The sequence below is a fragment of the Petromyzon marinus genome, chromosome 52 (genome assembly GCF_048934315.1).
Source record: "Petromyzon marinus isolate PM22_M1 ecotype Great Lakes invasive population chromosome 52, UKy_Petmar_22M1.pri1.0, whole genome shotgun sequence".
Classification (NCBI taxonomy): Eukaryota; Metazoa; Chordata; class Hyperoartia; order Petromyzontiformes; family Petromyzontidae; genus Petromyzon; species Petromyzon marinus.
Genome location: NC_133718.1, coordinates 4,532,072 through 4,545,334, shown reverse-complemented (window position 1 = coordinate 4,545,334; position 13,263 = coordinate 4,532,072). Strand labels below are relative to the sequence as shown.

General features: G+C 52.4%; 1 protein-coding gene across 5 annotated transcripts in view; it reads right to left on the bottom strand.

The window, feature by feature from the left end:
• LOC116953609 (myocyte-specific enhancer factor 2C-like) overlaps positions 1–13,263 on the bottom strand; it is a 118,214-nt gene that overhangs the window by 9,535 nt on the left and 95,416 nt on the right. For all 5 annotated transcript variants that reach the window (XM_076075155.1, XM_032973955.2, XM_032973956.2 and 2 more), the window contains 3 exons: positions 10,989–11,045; positions 8,484–8,665; positions 4,865–4,949 (listed from right to left, as the gene is read on the bottom strand). In XM_076075155.1, the coding sequence (XP_075931270.1) occupies positions 4,865–4,949; positions 8,484–8,665; positions 10,989–11,045 (324 nt within the window). The remainder of the gene's footprint in view (positions 1–4,864; positions 4,950–8,483; positions 8,666–10,988; positions 11,046–13,263) is intronic.

Below are 13,263 nucleotides of genomic sequence, written 5' to 3'. Positions count from 1 at the left end.
CGGAGACCTGTTCAGCTTCACTACAACACCGCACCGGGTACTCATTTGCGGCTGAGTCGATCTAGGGGAGGATGCCCAGGACCCGGTTCAGACAATCGTCACTTGGTGTTGGCCGTGAGCGGGGGAATTGAACTCGGGTCGTAGCCGGGTTTGTAGCGCGGCCCTCCCCCAATCACCGCTGATCTCGACCACTACCCGTACCGTACCAATCTACGCCAACAACAACAACCATCAACAACAAACATCAACAACAACCCGTTCAGTCTGTCATCAGGCGCACAGCTTCCTTCTGCAAGGTCAAGTCGGCAGTCGTGTGGGACCCCCACCCCACCCCAACCTCGGGCCCGCGTGCTTTATTTAAAGGGTAATCAAGCACAAGGAAGAAAGAGAAGACGCTCCCGTCAACACACCGGCAACCCTCCATGATACGTGGCTTTTTGTGCGGTTAGATCGCATAAATATATAAATGTGTCGTTAAACCCGCCACCACCCGACACGGCCAACTAGTAAAATTTGTCACGTGAACAGAACGTGGCCAATTTGTTGCGAGTACAGCACACCGGTTGTGTGTTGGAGAGAAAATCCACAACATTTACAACACACCGGTGTGCTGTACTAGTAACGAATTGGCCTGTTTAACGACGCATTTCTATATTAACGCGATCTAATCCAAAAAAAACCCCTATATTATGGATATTGGTCGCAAAATCCTACTACGCTAACAACCCTTTGGAAGCTAGCCCAAGAGGTGTGCTTATATCCGGAGTGAAGTGGTGTGCTTGTATCAGAAGCTCACGTTTCAGAGGTGTATTTTCCGAGTAAAACCCATTGAAGCTGAGTATCCTGTGTGTCCTCATTTAACCAGCGGTGTAATGTAAGCAAGCAAGCACGTGTTGCTTATATCAGAACAGTGCTTATATAAGGTGTGCTTACATCCGGCTTTGACCGGAGGGATTTTTTTCGAGTTAAAACTCGCAAAATTTTTTTTTTATAAAACGTTGCTTTGTGTTGTAGTGTGAAGGCCGCTATTCTCACACCAGAGCAATGAGCTCATATGCGCGTGATGTTAATGTTTACACATTTGATTTTATTAAAACTTCAGTCGGGTGAATATGGTTGAACTTACTTATTAATTAATAATAAAGATTTTTGGGTTAGATCGCGATCTAACCCAAAAACCTTTATTATGAATCATACTAGTCGCGAAAGCCGACGTGTTAACTCACTTATTAATTGTTGGCGTTTGCTGTTTACTTATTCACAAGCTCCCTTTGTGCGTTTGTTTATTTATTAGCTCCCACTCACTGGAGCCAATCTCGTACCTGGCAACCCCTTATCAGTGTCCTACTTTTATTACAGACCAATTCGGACCTTATTGGTCACCCCGTGCCCTTATAAATCTCAACGTTCATCCTACAAAGTTCCATCACAAGGGAGAAACACAAACAAATAGACATTTTTTATCTCCCGTATTGAAACGGCTGCACGCCGTATGGACCTGAAAACTCAATGTCTCTGTAAAAGAATACGGGGTAAACCGTATGGGTTGATAGCTATGCACTTAACCAGTGTGGTGAAGTATGGTCAAACAACCCCACAAGGCCGACGCTGAAGTGTTGGAGGGAGGCCTTCATCCCTGCAGTTGAGTCACATAAGACTGAGTCCATTCAACAGTCATTAATTCGTTATTTATTGCCGTTGAAATAATTATTATCAGTCTACATATAATTTCACGGTTTGAAATGTTTTTAGATTGCACGTGTTATTGTTTTAGACATGTATAGGTGTTATTGTTAGCTTGCTAAATTAACAACCACTCTCGCTTCAAAAGAAATATTCCCATTTCACGAGGAAACATTTGAATTTCAACAAAACAAAAAACATTCCACTGCTGTATGAATGCATCTCGGATGCCAGCCGTATATCCTGTATAATGACTACACCAGACTTAATGGGAAAAAGAATAATCGGCTTTGCCCTTTCCGGCGATAATACAGTAGGTGTTAAGATGTCCAAACGCCAGAGACACCTGTTTCAAGGCATCAAGGCCGCATTAACCACACATCATACTTGTGGCAAAACATGGCAACAAACACACGTCGATTATCAAATATGCAATGTCCTTGAAACTGATTGAGCCGACACACCACAGCTACAGCCTCCTTCATGGCCTTGTGTCACCACCGGTGTTCAACCAGGCGAACAGCGCAAAAGGAAATGCAAATGTCAAAACATTAATAAGCTCGGGCTAAGCAATTCTACCTGTTTGGACTCTTGTGTTTTTTTTGTTGCCGGTATTAAAATGATGAAAAAAGAGAACATGCTTCACCACATTGCGTCGAGATGTTCAAACATCAAAGAGACACGTCAAGTCTGCATGGGCCACACATCGTTTTGACACCGGCGAAAAGTATCCCATAGTTTACAGCAGAGATAGCCTATGGTCGGCAGGTTTGTGTGTGGTGGGGTAGTAAAGTGTGGGAACTGCAACCAGTTCCAAGACGTTTGGCCAGCATGGAAGAAAGAGTAGGCCAAATCACCCTCCCTCTAGACGGGTCTTTGTGGAGCTCCCTCCAGTCGAAGCCCTTCCGCTAGCACGGTGGTGAGATGTTAACCCATTTTCCTGGTATACAGGAAGTTGAGGGTTCGATCCAAACCCTGATAACCCTGTAAATGTGGAGTTTGCATGTTCTCCCCGTGGATTTTTCTCCGGATTTTCCCTCCGCGTTTAGAATCACGGAGCATTTTGGCCGCTAAAAACATTTGATGACAAACCGCTTCGTTGAGCTATCACTTGTGCGACCAGGTCGCTTCTGAAACAGAGCTACGTAGCTCAGTGGGCCTTACCCGGTAAAATAAAAAATATATACATGATAGTTTAAGCAACGTGGCGGGCGGTCGAGCGAGCGGGCGGGCGAGCAGTTGCCGGGGCTGCGCCTGTGTTCCGGAACCGCTACTCTCGCGGCGTTGCCATTTCCCCAGATGTTTTCCGTCTCGCGCGTTTTTCTTCCTTCCTTTCTGTTTGCCGTACGCCCGTTTCGGCGCGGTTGGAAGAAGGGAAGAAAAAAAAACCGCGCCCACCGTGTAAAGACGCCGGTGGCTGCGGCCGCGCGTCGAGCGATTTGACGCCGCCGCCGCCGCCGCCGCCCCGGTGCGTAGTCGTTTGTTTTGTTTTGTTTTTATCCGACTCGAGCGTCTCACTTAAAAACAAACTGGGCCGCCCCCCCCGGCGCCCCCCCCGCCCCCCCCACCAGATGATTTATCTACCCCAGCCCCATCGGATTGAAAACGCCCCTCCGATTGTCGACGCCAGTTTCGGGTCGTCGTCGTCCCCCCCACACACCCCGCACCTCCGATACTCAAGTTAAGTCGCTGAGGAAGCTGCGAGCACGTGGGTTCGTGGGGAGGAGGAGGGGGGGGGGCGAAACGTCGAACGTCGTGCGGACACGACCCCCCCCCCCCTAAAAACTCTACGGGAGAGCCGCGGAAAAAAAACCGAAAACACCGAGCGGCCCTGCCACGTTCCCTGGGCCCTCCCGCCGGTCAGCAGGGCCACCGCCACCGCCGCACCGCCACCCGCGGCTAAGAGTCGACGCTGGGCACCAACACGACTCGCCGCGGAATAGCTTCGCGAGGGTTTCGCGTTTCGTTTTGTTTTCGCGTTTCGTTTCCCGGGGGGAGGGAGGGAGGGAGGAGGGGGGAATCTTAGGAATTTTATTCGGAAAAGCGAAACAGAGAAAGCGAGGAATGTCTCGGCTTAAATTCCAGGCCCCATCAATGAAATGCTTTATTTGAAAGCCACTTTAGGTAAAGTGTCCTTTTTTTTGTTGTTTGACGAGAAAACGCACGGAGGTAGTTTGTGACTGGAGTGAGCTGCCTTTTGGGGGGCCTCGTATATACACCCCCCCCCCCTGTGAATGTACTAAATTGTTAGGCAATAAATTTACTCACAAGCTAATGAGGGCGTGTAAACAAAATACATATTTATAATACTCTGGCGCCAGCCCGCACTGCTGACCAGAGTGAGCATGGTGAATTATGGTCGATCAGCCCCCTATGACCGACGCGACATCGGGAGGATAGGCCTTCATCCAGCGGTGGATTGAACAAAGTTCCGTAAATTATTGTTATTATCAGCAAATCCAATCATCATGCTCATGAGCAGTCATAGTCTCTCCACTGCTGGATGAGGGCTATCCCCCCCACACCGTCGTCATTCCTAAACAGTCCCACGGCGTCACAGTCCACCGCGGTCCTGCACGTCGCTCTGCCTCCACGGTTCTCTCCTCTGTCTTCCATCAGCCGCCGTCCAACTCGTGGCCACGAGGTTATGCGGCCCCAGCGTCGCGTGTGTAGGTTTCTCAACAGTCAGCAGGCGTCTTCGACGGTCGCCCCCCTCCAAGCATTCTCCAGTCTAAAACCCCCGCTTAGCCTCCGAGATCTGACGCGTACGCAAAGTGGTCCGCTCGCAGGTTACGTCACAAGCCTGTGGTGATAAGAACTCCCCACCGACCGACCCACCGACCGACTCGGCCAACCCAATCAAATCGTAGCGCGGAGCACAAGCGTCGAACGGCGATCGTTTCTGCGGCCGTCTGGAACGCTCTTCCATCCGATATTAGGAAGCCACTGGAGCTATGCAACTTTTAAATAATCTACATTGAAAACGCATTGCTTCAGAAATCTTTTTGTGTTTCGTTTGTTGTCCTTCCCCCCCACCCACCCCCCCACCACCGTACCTCCGATTCGCACGGTTGGCTACGTACGGCGGGAAAGAAGTTCCACGCACGTACGTACTCGTGCCGTGTTAAAGTCGCAAAAGGGGCCGCAGTGCAAGGGATTGTGGGAAGGAGGTTACACTCACCTGTGCTGTAGTTTGGTTGGTAGCTGCTGAGTTGGCTGGGTGTCACCAAGGCTTGCAAAGCGTGGGAATTTGTTAACCTTTGATTCTGCAAGGGGATATAAAGTCACAGAGACGTCATTCAAAAATTAAGCAAAGCAAAAGCTAACTCCTTTTTGAAATGTTTTAAACGAGTGTAATTTTACTGTTGGCGGCGATTAAAGACTGCTTTATTTTGACTGTGAGCTTAAGCATCGAATGTAAATCTCCATTGAGAGCTGTAAAATGGCTTCATACCAGCTTTAATGCAAACGTTATTGTATCTAGACCGCAACTTACTGAAATAATGTCTTTTTCTCGGTAATAAAAACACGCATATATATGCTTATAAATGCGATTTCATCTTTACGTGCCATTAAAAGCTCTAGCAGTTGACAGGGGGCAAAAGCAGATAAGGAAATGTTTTATAGAGAAACTGTCTCCTTGAGTGTAACACGTGGTAGGCTTTCACGACCAATATGATCCATAACACAGGTTTTTGGGCTAGATCACGTAAATATATAAATGTGTCGTTAAACCCGCCACCACCCGACACAGCCAATCAGTAAGGTTTGTCACGTAAACAGAACGTGGCCAATTCGTTACTAGCACAGCACACCGGTGTGTCGGAGAGTGAACCCGCTACATTTATTTACAATTCGAGTGCCGTGACGTTTCGCCGGTAATTACATCGACCAGCATCATCAGGCGGAGAGCCAGGCTTGTGGAGAAATCCTCCTGTTTCGGTCTTTAATAGAGGGGATAAATGTGATGTCGTCACTTGTGAGCCAGTCATGGTTGCGAAGGCCAGAGGAATGGGGGGGGGGGGGCGTGGTTAATGCATGCATATAAATTACATTATCTCTCCTTAAGCCCTCTCGTGGCGAGCAGACCTCAACATTGGCGTTTAGCTCCTGAACATATTGCTAAGGGCAAGAATTGACGAGAATATTTTATCAAATACATTTTTAAACCCATAATGCACGGGGGGTGGGGGGGGGGCCTTTGGCCAAATCCACTGCTCGATGAATGTCTCCCCACGTGACCATGTTCGCCCCGGGGGTTGATCGAGCACGCTGGTGACAGTAAGGCTTTGACTGCGCATCTGCGACAAAGAGCTTCGCAGCTCACCAGATTCCTCCGATGGGTTTGGACAGCGCTCGCCACGGTGACGTTGGCCATGGCCGGGAATCAAACTTGGGCTCGCCAGGTGCAGCTCGCTAACAACGTGTGTTATATAACATCCTTTTTAATTTTGTCTACGTGCGGACATGCCTATATATATAGAAATACATATTTTAAAAAGTATATATGTAATTAATGCCCATCATTAGCGTTTTAACACGTTACCGTGGCTTGACAGGTCTTTTTAAATACTGTATTGCACGATCCGAAAGTCCAATTATTTTGCATAACACGGGCACACAGACGTCTCACAAATCGTCAAATCCCCATTAACACCCCTCCAAAGTTGTGATGCCAATTAAGCCGTCTCAGTGACCAAGACACTGAGCTGTTATATTCGGCACATTTTTTTCTGTGTGTGTCGCTGTCCCCCCCCCCACCACCACCACTACCCCCCCCACCCATTCCCCACCTTCACCCCCTCTCCCACCGCAAACCGCACCCCCGCTCAAACTGCAACGAAGGGACGTTGGGATAACGAGTAATAGATTATGAAATTCACGGGATTTCGCAACAAGACGATGGAGCGGTGAGCGTTTGGCTTTGTCGCGGACGACACGGCTCGCCACCCCCCCACCCCTCCCCTCGTCGCCCGCTTTCATCGCCGCCGCCGCCGCCGGGATCATCGGGGCGTGCGCACGGCGCCCACTCGTCCGTTGGCGCCGTCGTGGTTGGGCGTAAAAGACCGTCCCTGTTGGCGCGCTCGCCAAACTCACTTCTGGCCACACCAGCCAGAAATCGAACACACCACCCAACTGCGCCCTCGCTCTCTCACTCACACACTTCTCAGTCACGCCACCATCACCCACACACTTCCAGCCACACCGCCAAATGTGCCATCACTCACCCACACACTTCCAGCCACGCCACCATCACCCACACACTTCCAGCCACGCCACCATCACCCACACACTTCCAGCCACACCGCCAAATGTGCCATCACTCACCCACACACTTCCAGCCACGCCACCATCACCCACACACTTCCAGCCACGCCACCATCACCCACACACTTCCAGCCACACCGCCAAATGTGCCATCACTCACCCACACACTTCCAGCCACGCCACCATCACCCACACACTTCCAGCCACGCCATCATCACCCACACACTTCCAGCCACACCGCCAAGTGTGCCATCACTCACACACACACTTCTCAGTCACACCACCACCATCATCCACACACTTCCAGCCACACCACCCATTCTGCATCGCTCACTCACAACCACGCCGACTGCCACACCACCATCAACCACAAACTATCAGCAACACCACCAACTATGCCGTCACTCACACACACTTTCAGCCACAGCACCAACTGTGCCGTCACTCACATACTGAGCGGCACACCACCATCACACACATACACACACACTTCCAGCCACACCACCAACTCTGCCATCACACACACACACCTTACAGCCACACCACCAACTGTGCCATCACTCACACCCACACTTCACAGCCACACCACCAACTGTGCCATCACTCACACCCACACTTCACAGCCACACCACCAACTGTGCCATCACTCACACCCACACTTCACAGCCACACCACCAACTGTGCCATCACTCACACCCACACTTCACAGCCACATCACCAACTGTGCCATCACTCACACCCACACTTCACAGCCACACCACCAACTGTGCCATCACTCACACCCACACTTCACAGCCACAAAACCAACTGTGCCATCACCCACACCCACACTTCACAGCCACACCACCAACTGTGCCATCACTCACACCCACACTTCACAGCCACACCACCAACTGTGCCATCACTCACACACTTCACAGCCACACCACCAATTGTGCCATCACCCACACACTTCACAGCCACACCACCAACTGTGCCATCACCCACACACTTCACAGCCACACCACCAACTGTGCCATCACTCACCCACACACTTCACAGCCACACCACCAACTGTGCCATCACTCACACACTTCACAGCCACACCACCAACTGTGTCATCACCCACACACTTCACAGCCACACCACCAACTGTGCCATCACTCACACCCACACTTCACAGCCACACCACCAACTGTGCCATCACCCACACACTTCACAGCCACACCACCAACTGTGCCATCACTCACACCCACACTTCACAGCCACACCACCAACTGTGCCATCACCCACACACTTCACAGCCACACCACCAACTGTGCCATCACTCACACCCACACTTCACAGCCACACCACCAACTGTGCCATCACCCACACACTTCACAGCCACACCACCAACTGTGCCATCACTCACACCCACACTTCACAGCCACACCACCAACTGTGCCATCACCCACACACTTCACAGCCACACCACCGACTGTGCCATCACTCACACCCACACTTCACAGCCACACCACCCGTACTGCCACCGCCGTCATCTCGGTACTCACCATGCTGCCAGCAGGATTCTTGCAACTCTGGGGCACAACCGCTCGCAGGTCTGGCTTGCGCAGGGGGTGCCCTTGCGGCAGGGGGGGGCTCTTGGCGGCCAGGCCGCCCCCCCCAGGCCGGATCACGTGACCACCAGGGCCCAGAATGCCCGGCGACCCTCTCTGATGAGGGTAGCCGTTTGCTGGTGGCACAGGAACACAACAAGCACGTGATGTACACGTACGCACAGACAGTCATTAGAATCGGGATGTTTATTTATCGTGGGGAAATCTGATGAGCCGTGAAGCTCTTTTTCACAGATGCCCATTCAGGGGCCGTCGGTCATGAGCGACCCGTACAAAGCGTACCCATCAACAAATCACAGTTGCTCATCCTATCTGTGCGGAGCAATGAGCGTTATCCTCCCTCGTGTGCGTCGGTATTCGCTGGGCATTTCAGTTTTGTCCTACGTGTAAAAAAACACTCACACACCGCACACAACCACAAACAAAGACCACCCGTGGAGCCTTAAAAGACTGTTGGGGCAAGTAGCACCGATGAAAGCCGGCATAGCACACAAAGAGGTGAGTGGCCAGCACCACGTCCGACCGCCTTTGTCTCCCCAGTGGCGAGGTTTACTTCACCGCACCAGGTACTAATTCGAGGCTGAATCGACCTATACGAGGCCCAGGACCAGCTAAAGATTGTTCGTAGTGCAGTGCGCTAACTACTGCGCCACCGCTCCCCACGCGCTCACACGCGCTAAAACTCACAATCACACTCACACACATAGGTCTGCACACACTCACACGCTCACACAACGACAAAGATTCTCCCTTAAGCCTTAACAGACTGTTGGGGAAAGTGCTGTTAGCAAGTTAGCACCTATGAAGGCCGGCACGGCACTGGAAGGCGTGAGTGGCCAGCAACCACGTCCGGCCGGCCGCCTTTGCCTCCCCAGTGGCGAGGTTTACACATCGCACCAGGTACTCACTTGAGGCTGAGTCGACCTAGGGGAGGCCCAGGACCAATTCAGATATTCGTCACTGATGCAGGTCGCTGGGTATGCAGCACAGCGTGCTAACCACTGCACCACCGCTCCGCACACGCTCACGCACACGCGTGTTCGCGCACACGCACGCGATCTCGCTCACACACACGCGCGCGCTCACACACTACATCACAGTCTTCGGCGCTGTGAGTGCGGCTTTGTGCCTGTTAATGGGTGTTTAAAAAAAGACTGTGTGCATGGCTGCCTTTACAAGTGTAAATTATACTTTGTGCTTACTTATTTATTTATTTGGGATTTTCTCTCTCTCTCTAATAGCAGGTTGATGCGTTGCGTTGTACCTGTCGCATCCCCGCACGTGTCCCTGTGTGTGTGTGCGTGTACGTACGTACGCGCTACGAACCCGGCCACCAACCCGGCCACCAACACCAGTGACGATTACCTGAATAGGTCCCGGGCCTCCGCTAGGTCGACTCAGCCTCACATGAGTAACCTGGTGCGAGGGGCTGGTGACCCCTCCACCTTCAAGTCAATTACCAACATTTTGTTTCACTTAATGATCAAAATACGATTGTGCCAAAGGCCTCGGGGGAGGGGGGGGGGGACAGGCATCTGTGATGTCTTGTGGCCAAGCCCCATTTGGTGATAAACCAGGAGACTGAACCCAGAAACAGCAGGAAGCCACCGTGGCTGGCCACATGGAATGTGTCCTGTGGACTAGAGAGGGTCTGGCGGACTGCTACTCACTCCAGTAACCACGAGGGAAAGGCAGTACTCCATTCGGGGCAGGAAAACTGGAGGTCACTTTGTGAGCGTCACTCTGAGGGTCACGGTGAGGGTCACAGTGAGGGTCACTCTGAGGGTCACTCTGTGAGGGTCACTCTGAAGGTCACTGTGAGGGTCACTCTCTGAGGGTCACTCTGAGAGTCACTGTGAGGGTCATGGTGAGGGTCACTTTGAGGGTCACGGTGAGGGTCACGGTGAGGGTCACTCTGAGGGTCACTCTGAGGGTCACTGTGAGGGTCACGGTGAGGGTCACGGTGAGGGCCACTCTGAGGGTCACTGTGAGGGTCACGGTGAGGGTCACTCTGAGGGTCACTGTGAGGGTCACGGTGAGGGTCACTGTGAGGGTCACCGTGAGGGTCACTCTGAGGGTCACGGTGAGGGTCACTCTGAGGGTCACGGTGAGGGTCACTCTGAGGGTCACTCTGTGAGGGTCACTCTGAGGGTCACGGTGAGGGTCACTCTGAGGGTCACTCTGTGAGGGTCACTCTGAGGGTCACGGTGAGGGTCACTCTGAGGGTCACGGTGAGGGTCACTGTGAGGGTCACTCTGAGGGTCACGGTGAGGGTCACTCTCTGAGGGTCACTCTCTGAGGGTCACGGTGAAGGTCACGGTGAGGGTCACTGTGAGGGTCACGGTGAGGGTCACTCTGAGGGCCACTCTGAGGGTCACTGTGAGGGTCACGGTGAGGGTCACTCTGAGGGTCACGTTCTGAAGGTCACTCTGTGCTCACCTAAAGGACTGGTGCCTGCACCAGTCAACACCGTCAAGTCTCCTCCGAGCAAGCTTCCTGTACACACGCAAAAGAGAAACGTTTGTTTCAGTAAAGAAAAAAAAGAATTGCATGAGTTTCGCGCGGCGCAAATGTTACGGTCTGGTCAAAGTTTAATTTGAAGTATCTTCTTCCCCACTTAAAATAAACCTGAGGCTGCGGGCATTTTCATTGTTGACCTTGCAACGGTGAAAATATTTCCACGCTCTTTTGGATGCTTTACGACGGAGGCACATTACTTATTCCGGCAACTTAAGTTCGAACCTCAGCACTGGCTAAGATCCGAAGTGGGCCTGGGATTAACCCTTCGCCAACTGACCGTTATGACAGAGTGGCAAAACAACGTCTTACGATGCACAAGTTAACCAACTTATCATTAAAAAAAAAATGTGTTTCTCTGTAACGGGCCCAATGCATGCATCACGCACAATGTTTATGCGTTGTTTGTAAAGTAACTTCCTGACTGTACCTATCTGTGATTCGACGGAGTCTGTCACATGTCGCATATCTTGACTTAAAATGTATTGAGCGTGCCCGGAAGAAACTAAATTAGGGATTGCAAAAAATTTATCTATCCCGTTCGCGAGTAGAACAAACTTTGATTTGAATAGGCGAGACTTATCTATCCCGTTCGCGAGTAGAACAAACTTTGATTTGAATAGGCGAGACTTATTCGAATAAAAAAAAGAGAAAACACCGAGCATCTCTCAACGCTGGATGTTAGCGGCTTGTCGAGTTTTCCCCAGCAAGAATTTTTTGTTTGTTAAATTCGAGTGGCGGCAAAACTTCCTGGGAGGACATGATGCGGATTGCCGTGGCAATCGAGGCGTGCGCCAGCGATCCCGCATCAGTTCACTCCGCACGATACTCGGTAAATTGTCCGGTGACATTTTTGGCGACTTTTTAGAAGGTCGATGCGGCGACATCTCGAGACTTCTTGATGTTCGCTTGTCGACTTTCCGCTTCGTAGCGTTGACCGCACTGCACCAGTGCGCACAAGGCACTGAGCCGTGCACGTGAACACATACACGTGCACACACACGTGAACACACACACACGTGCACACACACGTGCACACACACACACACACGTGCACACACGTGCACACACACGTGCACACACACGTGCACACACACACGTGCACACACATGTGCACACACACGTGCACACACACACACGTGCACACACACACACACGCACGCATTACCCCCCCACCCCAGCGAGCCTTGTTGTTGTTCACGACGTAATATCGGTAATTAGGTTTTCCTCTGTTCAACTAAAAGCGTTTCGCGGACGGGACGGGCGGTGGATCAGGAGGGGCCTCTGCACAGCGACGGCGCGACGAGGAGGATGGGGGACGACGAGGAGGATGGGGGACGACGGGGAGGATGGGGGACGACGAGGAGGATGGGGGACGACGAGGAGGATGGGGGACGACGGGGAGGATGGGGGACGACGAGGAGGATGGGGGACGACGAGGAGGATGGGGGACGATGAGGAGGATGCTGGGAAGAGATGGCAATGGTGCCGTGGGAGCGTGCAGAAAAGATAAACCGAAGCGGTTTTTTTTTAAAAATCCCGTTTACAAATTTCGCAGAAATTCCGCGCGCTTTCCCTCCGGAGTGAGCGGACAGCGGTGTTTTTGCGCGCCGGTGTTGTCACCGCGTGGCCACCTCCCCGCCAACTCTCGACACGGCGGTCAGTAAAAGCCACCCCCGTTATCGCCGCGCGAAGGCGACGCTCGCTCGCTCGCTCGCTCGCAATCACGGCGCTATCACGGCGCGAGTGATTTAGAATGCGGCGGCGAGGGGATCACGTCGCGTGCGAGCGCGCTCCGGCCCGGCGAAGGTTCAAGCCGCCGTCCCTCTCTCCGTGCCGCGAACCGGCCGGGCCGCGAGCGTGCGAAGCGCGTCGACTCAAGATCTCCCAGCGGTCCCCTAGGGCGACTCCGCCTTAAACGAGTACCCGGTGCGACCGTGCGTAAACGTCAGCTGCCGGGGGGCACTGAGTCGGTGCGGGTGCTCGCTAGCAGGCGCTCGCTAACAGCACTTCTTGCCCCAACTGTCTGTTGAAGACAACACAGGGGGGATCTTTTCTTCGTCAGCGTGTGCGTGCGAGTGCACCTAGGCTGGCGCAAGCACTCTGGTGATGCCGGCACCACTTGGTGGCGTATGGCGGTTTGTTTTGTTGCGTGTGCATGCAAGAAGCGTGCGTGTGAATCGTGAACACGGAGGCG